The sequence below is a fragment of the Marmota marmota genome, unplaced genomic scaffold (genome assembly GCF_001458135.2).
Source record: "Marmota marmota marmota unplaced genomic scaffold, marMar, whole genome shotgun sequence".
In the NCBI taxonomy this organism is placed as follows: domain Eukaryota; kingdom Metazoa; phylum Chordata; class Mammalia; order Rodentia; family Sciuridae; genus Marmota; species Marmota marmota.
The window spans coordinates 940,998-951,609 of NW_025999853.1; the positions used below are offsets into that span (position 1 = coordinate 940,998).

Consider the following 10,612-nt stretch of genomic DNA (forward strand, 5'->3'; position numbering starts at 1 on the left):
TTCTTTCCTTCAGCCCTGAGGATTGGACCCAGGGTCTCAGTGGTGCAAGCAAGTGCTCCAGCACTGAGCTGCATCTCCAGCCCTTTTATTTTGAGACAGGATCTTGCTAATTGCCCAGGCTGGTCTCAAACTTGCTATCCTCCTGCATCAGCCTCCTGAGTTGCTGCGATTACAGGTGTGCACCACCATGCCTGGCTTCACCCATCTTGAAGAAACTCCTAGAGGCCCAAGTCGTCCCCCAGGATGGAGGGCAACAGGAAGGGAGTTTCAACTCTGTGGTCCCTGATCCCAGGATTCGCTAAACCACTGTCACTCAATTTTCTGGCTGTCTGGAAACACCATGGCACACATGGGAGGGGCAGGTCAGGACTTGACACTTGTAGAAACAAGGAAAACTGTGAGTGTGATGGGCAGGGCCTGGAGTCCGGACCTGTGGATGTCTCAGCTGAGACATCGACAGAAGACACACCCTGAAGTGTCCCGTGTGGCCAAGTGGCTCAAGCAGGTGGTCTTGCTTTGGCCCTGAGGGAGGTGTTTTGTCATCTTCCATACAGCTGCGCATGGTGGTCTGCAGGGTGAGACCCACCCCCACTCTGGGCTGAGTACCAGAACCCCTGGAGGGTCTGGAAACAGGTGCATCTACGCAGCAGGGAGGCGGCCAAGGGGAGTCACCCCACCCCAAGAACAGGAGGAAGGCAGGGAGGCAAGGGAAGGAGCCTGAGGCCTTCCAGCCAGGAGCCCTGAGGCCTGTATCCATGCCTGGGCGTGGGTTTTAGACGTGAACTCGCTGTCATCAGACACCCCTGGGTGGGTTCTGGTGGTGCCAAGGAGGGAGGCCAGGTTCCCTAGGAATGGCCTGAGCCATGGTTTTCCTGAGCCTGCCTGCCAGAAGGGTACGGCTGCTCCTGGCACCCCCAGTGGAGTTGGGGGAGGCCCATCCTTGATTCCCTCCATGTTCTGAGGTGAAGCCTGTGGCCCCCCAGGTGCTTCCCTGTACCATCTCCCACACTAGCCCGCGGGCTTTCCTGGGAGCTGGGAATACGACTTATCCTGCCAGGACTCACGCTGCACCAAGAGGGAGCACAGCTGCCTTACAAAGCCACAGCGAAGCTCTCTCTGGAAAGAATAAGAAGAAATGGCAGCCCCGGGCGATGGCAGGGGTGGGTCAGCTCTGGAGGGGCCGTACTGTGCTGGTTGGGATGCACTTTCTTTAACAACTGAGGACGCTGGGGTGGGGCTCAGCGGTACCGCTACCTAGCACTGGGATCCCAGGGTTCCAGCCCAGCCCCACCCAAACAACCAAACAAACAAAATGAAAGAAAGAAAAAGCCGAGGATCAAGGATCAACGAATGCTCCTTTGTTGGGCCCTGGGAGCTGCTGGCAGCCTGAAGTGGTCCCAGATCTGGGCTCTCCATCACCTCAGCTCCAGCTGAGGAGCCTGATGAGGCCCGGGGAAGTCTGAGAGGAGTGCAGGGCCTGCCACTGTCCAGCCACCCAGAGCAGCAGGTGGACTCTGGACTTTGCCATGGACATGCAAGAGGGACCCAGGGCTAACACGACCTTAGCGCACCCTCAGGGTGAGTTGCCAGAGAATGATGGGCCCCCGCCCCAGCCATTTCCACCACGCCCTTGGGACGTGGAGACAAGTGACCTGGGAATAGGGTGGAGGGGCAAGGGCTGGGGGCACACCAGCATCCAGCCAGGGGGGACAGGCCCCAAATTCACCCCAAGATTGGCCTTTCCTGACCAAACCACAAGGCACACATTTGGAGTTTCACAAATCTGATGAGTTCCAGACAGGGGTACATTTGGGGAGATGCCTGACCTGGCTCTGAAGTCCCCTGCTGGGGCCAGCTCTCAGCTGCCTGCTCCTTCCGGGGTTCAGGCCCCAGAGTGGTCCTCGGACAAGGACAGTCCCAGGCCTGAGAGGCCCTCAAGTTTGGCTGTGGAGCCACCACCTCAGTGCGCAGGTTACAGGACGGCCATGCTGAGGCAGGACAGGACCTGGCACTGCTGGGCTCTCGGGCTCACTCCCCGCTATGCCGGGATTTGCCTGTCAGCCGGCGGCGCTGGGTCTTGCTGGTGCGGGTGGCACTCGGGGGCTTCTTGGTGGAATCCTGTGCCCGTCGGGGACGTTTTCTCTTGACCTTTTTCCGGCTGTGGGCATGCAGCGACGCTGTGAGGGAGGAGATCCTGTGGAGGGCGGAGGGGTGAGGCCCAGCCTCAGTGTGCCCTGGGAATGGGGGGGCTGGGGGCACACCATCATCTAGCCAGGGGGGACAGGCCCCAAATTCACCCCAAGGTTGGCCTTTCCTGACTCCAGAGCACCTGCAGTCCCATACCTGGCCCTCTAGCTTCCCCCCACAGGCATGGTGACAAGCCAGGGCTCACCGCTGAGACAGCAGGGGGTCTTTGGACTTCCTGGGTAAGGCTCTGGTTGGTTTCTCCACAGACGACATCTCCTCCTTGGACCCGTCCCCAGCACCTGGCTAGAAAAGCACAGGAGAAGAACTGTCACAGAAAGTGGATGGGCCTGGGGACACAGCTCAGTTGGTAGAGGGCTCGCCTCCCGTGCACGAGGGCCGGGGTTCAATGCCCCGCACCACAAAACACAAAAAACGGGAAGTGGATGGATAGGGACCAGGCTGGACACCCTAAGTGAGCATGGCTATGTCCAGTGGTGGGCATGGCCTGATGCCTAACAGGCCTGGAGCCAGGCCAGAGAAGGCCTTGGCCAGATGGCCCACATCCACCCGAAAGCCAAGATCACACAGGGGACAGCCCTATTTCAAAGTCCTCCCTGCCTCAGCTTGTAGTTTACAGTGGACAGTCGAACACTCATGAATAAAAAGCGAGCAAACAGGTGACAGGACTGGTCTCTGCATCAGATCTCACACAGGGACCAGCACAGTGGCAGATGAGAGTCAGACCCTTATGGACAACACAAGGCAGTGGCTTCGGGCAGGACGCTGCCACCATGGGACGCACGCAGGTGGGTCTCTGTACCCAGGTTCACACTCAACTGAAAACATTTGGGAAAAAAATTATTGCTTCTGTGCTGAACATGACAGACTTTTTTCTGGTCATTATTCCGTAAACAACGCAGTGAACTATGCACCTTGCACCGGGCTGGTATTAGACTGTCATGAGCCGTCTAGAGGTGACTAAAAGCCCAGGGGGACTGCACAGGCTACAGCAGGTACTATTTTATTCAAGGGACACAAACACGGCAGATCTTGGAATCGGGAGTCCTGGAACCAATCCTCCTTAGCTGCAGAGGGACAACTGCACATAATAAATCCTGAGGCAAACCAGGCAGATACAACTGTGATTGCAAGTGGTGTTTCATGAAACAAGGTTACATGTACTCACGAGGAAGCTTTCTGCTATTTTCAATTACATTCTTTTTCATTTTTATTTTTTTGGTACCAGGGGTTGAACCTAGAGGCATTTAACCACTGAGCCACATTCCCAGCCCCCTTTTTATTTTCTCCTTTCAGACACAGTCTCACTAAGTTGTTTAGGGCCTTGTTAAATTGCCAAGGCTGGCCTTGAACTTGTGATCTTCCAGCCTCAGCCCTCTGAGCTGCAGGATTACAGGTGTGCCTGCTACCCGGATCAATTATATTCTTTTCTTTTTACTTATTTTTGCCATGCGGAGATGGAAGCCAGGGCCTTCTGTGCATGCTGAGCAATGCACTTCTACCACTGAGCTCCTCCTTAGTTCCCTCTTTTTTTTTTTAAAGGGAGAGAATTTTAATATTTATTTTTTTAGTTTTTCGGCTGACACAACATCTTCGTTTGTATGTGGTGCTGAGGATAGAACCCGGGCCGCACTCATGCCAGGCGAGCACGCTACTGCTTGAGCCACATCCCCAGCCCTCTTTTTATTTTTTTAATATTTGTTTTTTATTTATAGTCGGAGACAATACCTTTATTTTATTTATTTTTATGTGGTGCTGAGGATCAAACCCAGGGCCTCGAACATCCTAGGCGAGCACTCTACCGCTGAGCTACAATACCAGCCCCCAGCCCCTCTTTTTAATGCTGTGAACTACTGATGATTCACAACCCACAGGTTGAAAACTCATGCTCAGTGTACACGGATGTGCCATATTACTGCTGCTTATCACACCAGGGGAACAATCACAACGAACAGCAATCTTTGAGCACTCATTGCTGGACAGGCAAGGTACCAAGTGATTCACATGGATTGGATTCATCCCCTTTTGAGGATTGAACCCTGGGTCACCACAAAGATGTAACCTTTTTTTTTTTTTTTTAAAGAGAGAGAGAGAATTTTAATATTTATTTTTTTAGTTTTCGGCGGACACAACATCTTTGTTTGTATGTGGTGCTGAGGATCGAACCGGGGCCGCACGCATGCCAGGTGAGCACGCTACCGCTTGAGCCACATCCCCAGCCCCCCTTTTTTTTTTAACTTAAAAAAAGAAAAAGTGTGTGTGTATATATAAATATATATATTTATATATTTATATTTGTAGTTGGACACAATACCTTTATTTTATTTATTTATTTATATGTGGTGCTGATGATCGAACCAGTGCCTCGAAAGCTAGGTGAGTGCTCTACTGCTGAGCCACAACCCCACTCTCCCCTTTTCATTTTTTAAAACAGGGTTTAAGTGGCTGAGGCTGTCCTCAAACTGATGGATCTCCTGCCTCAGCCCCCAGAACTGCTGGGATTACAGGTGAGTGCCACACCACACCTGGCTGGAATCACCACTTTTATCTTCAGAGCAATGCCACAAGGCAAGTGGTACCATGAGCAGCTTCCAGTTTATGGATGAAGACAGGGAAGAAGGCAAGTCAAAGAAACTTGCCCAAGCCGGCTGCGGTGGCCCACACCTCTAATCCCAGTGGCTTGGGAGCTGAGGCAGGAGGATCGCAAGTTCAAAGCCAGCCTCAGCAACTTATGAATCCCTAAACAACTCAGCAAGACCTGTCTCTAAATAAAAATATAAAAAAAGCACCCCTGGGGGGCTGGGGATATAGCTCAGTTGGTAGAGTGCTTGCCTTGCATGCACAAGGAAGGCCCTGAGTTCAATCCCCAGCACCACAAAAATAAATAAATAAATAAACACCCCTGGGTTCAATCCCCGGTACCAAAAAAAAAAAGAAAGAAAGAAACTTGCAGCTCCTTTACTGCCCAGTGGTGCAGCCAGGGACTAAAGGGTCCAGACCACAAGAGCTTCTTGTACTGCGATACCCGCGACATGGGCAGTATCCGGCAACCCAGTGAGGACCATACCCCATGCCCGTTCTTCCCCAGGGCAGGACCCACCTCAGGCAGGGGTAGTCGGAGCAGTCGGGCTCCAGAGAGGTCCAGGTCACTGATGGTGGTCACGGTGACTGTGTGGTTGGGGTGGTCATACTGCACAGACTCTGTCTTTGCCGTCACCAGCCGGTCTAGCTCATCTGCCTCCTCTGCAGGGCAGCCACAGATCAGGCCTCAACCCCAGAACAAGCAAAGGAGCTGCAGCCTCCCTCCCAAGCCTGGACTGCAGGGGCCCTTCCACCCTGGCCCAGAGCCTGGCCTGCAGACAGATGTAATCAATCACCCACTCTTCCCTCTTTGCTCTAGGCCAGACCCCATTCACAAACTCTGTGATACCAGGAGCTGCCACCACCCCTCCCTCCAACTAGTTCCTCCAGTCCTTGGAAACTGGGTTCTGTTCAGGCTCAGTTTACCATGAGGTTTGGGTCTCCTCCTGGTCTCTGATCCACTGTGCTTAGAGATATGAGAGGCCCACCCCTAGTGCCCAGGTCATCACCAAGACCCCTGAAGCTAAGGAGGTCACCTGTGCAGTTCTCACCCTCTCCCCCCAACACCAGAAGCCCAGCCTCCCTGGTTGTTCTCCAGGTCAGGCCAAGGAGGACTCACCCAGCGCCTCCTCTCTCTCTGCCAGCATCTTCAAGTATTCTTGGTGGCGCTAAGGGCACATGGGAAGGGTACAGTGAGTATGGCCTCTCCTTCAGTCTCAGCAGGGGCACTGCTGACCTCAGGGCATGTGAGACCACGGCTGATAGTTCAAGGTCAGGAGGAGACTCCATACTCCACCTTCCCCAGTCCCAGGCCAGAATCTCTCCCTGTATAAAGGGCTTCTCAGTCCTGTCCTGCCCCACACCCCTCCACCTTCCCTGTGGCCATCTCTATCAGGGCCATCTGGGGCTGTAAGTCCCCCTCCATCCACCTTCCTTCACCTCCTCCCGGAGCTTCTTCTGCTCCTCCTTCAGCCGCTGCTTAATCTCCTCGATGGCTGCCTTCTTCCGCTCCACTTTCCGCTTGTGGAAGCCAGTCAGGTACTCCCTACAGGAAGGAAGCAGGCCAGAGGCAGGAGAGTTTGGAGGAGATAAGGAAAGAACTGGCTTAGGAAGAGAGCACAGCCAGTGCTGCACCATGTGTGCAGGGCTCTACTCACCCACCCTCCTCTCACCTCACCTGTAGGGATCAAGCCCCATTAACAGACAGGGACATGGAGGCACACAGTCTAGGTTACTTGCCCCAGGTCACACAGAGTACAGTCATGCACCATTTAATGATAAGAACACAGTCTGAGAAATGAGTTGCTAGGTGATTGTGTTGCTGTTTACATATCACAAAGTATATTCACACCAACTTAAATAGTATAGTCTACTACACATGGAGGTGGCATGGTACACCATCATTACGTGGGCCATCACTACCAAATCATCATTATGGAACATCTGATTGTGTAAGCTGTTTTTCTTTTTTTTGTTTGTTGTTTTTGTAGCAGGGATTGAACCCAAGGTGCTCTACTACTAAGCCTCATCCTCAGCACTTTTTATTTTTTATTTTGAGACAGGGCCTCACCAGGTTGCTGAGGCTGGCCTCAGTCTCCCAAGCCATGGGGTTGAAGGTGTGCGCCATCACACGGAGCTGGATGGTCTAAGTTTAGCAAAATATGACATATGTTGCCTCTTTCCACTCTACACTCTCCAGAGCTCTCAGCTTCAAACAAGAGCTGGTAGTGGACACACAGAACTGGCTGAGGCCCCTTTTACACTGGCAAATATCACCGCTCAGGGTATTGAGCCACTTCCGGCAGGGCTTTCAAGAACACCAGATCTGCAGAAGTCCTCCACTGAACCAACACCCACTTCCCCAGGCCCCTGGCCCCACCCTAGGATCTGCTGATTTACCCTCGGAGTTTCCGGGTGAGACCCAGGCATTTTGCTCCCTACCCCTGCCCTTTTACATCTCCTAGAGCCGGCTGCTCTTTAGGTCAGAACCGTTTGGTTCTGACGCCCAGCACGGGCTTTTTCGCGGGGTCGCCACCCTGTGCCATTTGTCTAGCGGGGCGCTGGGCCTGGGGCACTGCAGGAGCTCAACAGGCGTCTGGGGAGTGAATGAAAGCAGACAAGCCATTTTCGTTTCATTGGCTCATCGTTCTCAGCGACGGCTGAGCGCCTATTGGGCGCAGGGTCGATGGAGCCAGCTGGACTACCGAGGTCCGAGCTGCGGCTCTAGGCGAGCAGGGGGAGAGCGCGCCACCCCAACGGGCGGAGCTAGGAGAGCCCGAAGGACAGTCTGGCCACGCCCCGGGGCGGGGCCGGAAGAGCTCTCCACGCGGGCGGGCGCGACCCGGACCTGACCTAGGCCTCGCCGGGGAGCCCGAGGGGGGACGCTCTCCCGCCCTGCCACTCACCGCCGCTTCTCTTCATCGAAGCTGAGAACGAGCCGGGGACGCCGGTCGTCGCCATCTCGCTGCTTCTTTTTCTTGTTGCGACCCATAATGCTGAGGTTCCCACCAGCACAGCTTCCTATATCGCCTAAGAGACTTCCGGGTGTAGCGTTCGCAGCCTTCCGGGTGCACTTCGCAGAGTGGACCCGCCGTTCCGCCCGTCAGGCCCCGCCTTTTAAAGGGGCCGCCTGTTCTGTCTCCTCCCGCAATGGGTTGTATTCTGGTTATGGTCCTCCCAGACCCCATGCCTCGGACAGTGCCTGGCGCTAGAGGGCGCTCAACGTGGAGTTATTCGTGAATGGCCAAAATTCTCTGGTCCTAATTTAGGTCTGATGCCAAATGGTTGGTGATTTCCATGAGAGAGCCAAACTGCTTGGATTTGTAGTCTGGTACCCCACCTACAGGCTTGTGACCCAGGACTAGTTGCCTTCCTTGTGTTTCATTCACCCTATTCCTAAAATGGCGATAACTTTCGTGACTTCGAAGGTTTACTGTAGGACAGCGCTTCTGGAGCTTTGACATGCACTAGATCACATGCGGGGCTTGCTAAAATGCAGATCCCTGGGCTAGCAGGTGTGGAGGTGCCCGGCTGTAATCCCAGCAGCTTCGGAAGCAGAGACAGGAGGATCGCAGGTTCAAAGCCAGCCTCAGCAAGAGTGAGGCGCTAAGCAACTCAGTGAGATCCTGTTTCAAAATAAAATATAAAATAGGGCTGGGGTGTGAGTGTGTACTGTGTGCTGCGCACACGAAGAAGCAAACTTATTTCTGAGAGAAGGGACTGGGGCAAGGCTGGAACTTGAACCTGGTTCTTTGGCCTCCTTGTCCAGCTCTCTGGGCCACTGGTCTGCAGGACATTCGCCCAGTAACCAACATGCCCTCTGGGGGGGGGTAATATGTCACAGTCTCCCTCCCCCACTCAGAGTGGCTGTAGATCAAGCGGGAAGGCACTGCTTGATAAACAGAAACCTGCCTCTCTCACCCCTTTCCCTCTCCATAGTCCGTTCATTTGGACTTCGGGCTGAGGCATGTTCCCAGAGCAGCCGTCACCCCTGCTTTACAAAGGACAATGCAGAGGCTCCGAAAGGGAAAATGACTTGGCCAAAGCCACACAATAAGCGATGGGATCAGAGCCGCCCACTGCCTGCTGCCCCAGACACAGAGCAGCTCGACCTTCCCAGGGCTTCTTGTCGGGCTCAGAGACGGGAATGAGTGAGTCAGCTGCTGGCCTGGGACCCAGGTGGCAGGCTCTGCAGGTTCACCCCTCTCCCAGCCCAGCCCCAGCCACAGGTCCTACGGGGCTCGGGGAGGACACATCCATGAATGAACCCAGTGCAGAGTGAAGTCTGCCGCCTGGGTTGGCTCCGCTGCTCCAGACCCTTGCAGGGAGTCTCAGGTTCCTTTGCCCCAGGAAGGGAGACAAGGACCACCCACCACCCTTGTTGACTGGGTTTCTACTTAAAATTATTTTTGCATTTATTGATCATGTACTGTGTGCCAGGAGCAGCGGGACATGGCATGTTCTCTGAATAGAAATGATGATAAAGATGAGCAGAGAGAATCACGGTGGCAGCTGCCACTTACTCAGCTGGTCACATCATCATTTCTTGGGGGGCATGATCCCCATTTTGCTGAGGAGGAAACGGGCTCAGAGAGATGCAGTCTCTTGCTTGAGATCACAGGCAAGAGCAGGAGATGCAGGTGACGTCCAGGGGTCTAAGAACAGGGCTTTTCTTAATTTCTCTGGACTCAGTTTCTTAGGCTCTTGGGGTACCCTGAGTCTCAAAGCGGGTGAGGGGAATCACATCTACAGGGCCCCTGTCGGTTCCCACCCCACCCCAGGTCCCTCTGCCTTCCCCTCAGAGATAGGACCAGGGTTGCTTTAACCACTGAGCTGCATCCCCAGCCCTTTTTATTTTTTTGATTTTGAGGCAGGGTCTAGCTAAGTTGTGTAGGGCCTCGCCAAGTTGCTGAGGCTGGCTTTAAACATGTGATCCCCCTGCCTCAGCCTCCCCAGCCTTTGGGATTACAGGTGTGGGCCATCATGCCTGGCTCCAGCCCTTTTGATTTTCTGAGACAGGGTCTCCCTAAGTTACCCAGGCTGGCCTTAAACTTGTGATCCTCCCAGGCACCATACATTTATATACCTTACCTCAGCTAATCCCCACAACCCCACAGGGAAGATACTAGTATTAATTTGACCAATGAGGAAACTGTGGTTCAGAGATGTTGAGTAACTGGTCCAAGGACACATAGCAGTGGAGTGAGGTTTAAACACAGGTCTATCTGATTTCATGCTCAGTGGTCTCTTCTTGGCCCCAGGGATCTCCTCTGCACACTGTAGTCCCAGTCCAGAGTGCGTGCTTGGCTAGTGTTGGAGAATCAGTATGGGGGACTGCGAAGACCTGAGACAGGCCAGGTGCTATGGAGCATGCCTGTAATCCCAGCGGCTCAGGAGGCTGAGGCAGGAGGATCTCTAGTTCAAAGCCAGCCTCACCAACTTAGACAGGCCTTGAACAACTTATCAAGACCCTGTCTTAAAATAAAATATAAAAAAAAAATGGGCTGGGGATGGGGCTCGGTGTTTAAGTGCTCCTGGGTTCAATCCCTGTACCAAAAAGAAAAAAAACAATTTGAGGCAGCCTAGGGGACATTTCCCTGGTGTCCAGCAGAGGGCGCCCTTGGGAGCCCCAGGAGAGCGTGGAGATTGGGTGTGGCTCATGGGACCCGCCACCGTTGTGATGCCTCTTCTTTGGCCCTCTCTGGAGGTGGGCCCACCAGGTCCCAGGGAACCCACCAAGATGCAGCTCATCCATTCACAGTGACCCCCATTTTATGGGTGAGAACACTGAGGCAACACAGCCGGTGCCAGATGTCCTGGAGCACAA

The 10,612-nt window shown here is 53.9% G+C and overlaps 1 protein-coding gene across 2 annotated transcripts; it reads right to left on the reverse strand.

Moving 5' to 3' along the window:
* Positions 1 to 1,336: 1,336 nt before the first annotated feature.
* Positions 1,337 to 7,881, reverse strand: Nol12 (nucleolar protein 12). 2 transcript variants are annotated; one of them, XM_048801666.1, is made up of 7 exons: positions 7,692 to 7,881; positions 6,226 to 6,331; positions 5,906 to 5,954; positions 5,306 to 5,448; positions 2,393 to 2,490; positions 2,024 to 2,194; positions 1,337 to 1,987 (listed from the first exon to the last, which is right to left on the reverse strand). In XM_048801666.1, the coding sequence occupies exons 1-6, from the start codon at positions 7,775 to 7,777 to the stop codon at positions 2,029 to 2,031; spliced, it is 648 nt and encodes a 215-aa protein (XP_048657623.1). In that variant the 5' UTR covers positions 7,778 to 7,881; the 3' UTR covers positions 1,337 to 1,987; positions 2,024 to 2,028. The 2 variants fall into 2 exon arrangements, with proteins under 2 accessions (XP_048657623.1, XP_015338215.1); XM_015482729.2 differs by having other exon boundaries at positions 1,337 to 2,194.
* Between the last annotated feature and the right edge of the window lie 2,731 nt (positions 7,882 to 10,612).

Bases quoted from the DNA above. Each gene is read 5' to 3' on its own strand.
- Nol12 (XM_048801666.1), bottom strand. From the start codon at position 7,777: ATGGGTCGCAACAAGAAAAAGAAGCAGCGAGATGGCGACGACCGGCGT. The intron at 5,449-5,905 runs GTGAGTCCTCCT...GCTGCCCTGCAG, and splicing joins AGAGAGAGAGGAGGCGCTGG to AGGAGGCAGATGAGCTAGAC. The intron at 2,195-2,392 runs GTGAGCCCTGGC...CGCCCTCCACAG, and splicing joins GACCCCCTGCTGTCTCAGCG to GATCTCCTCCCTCACAGCGT.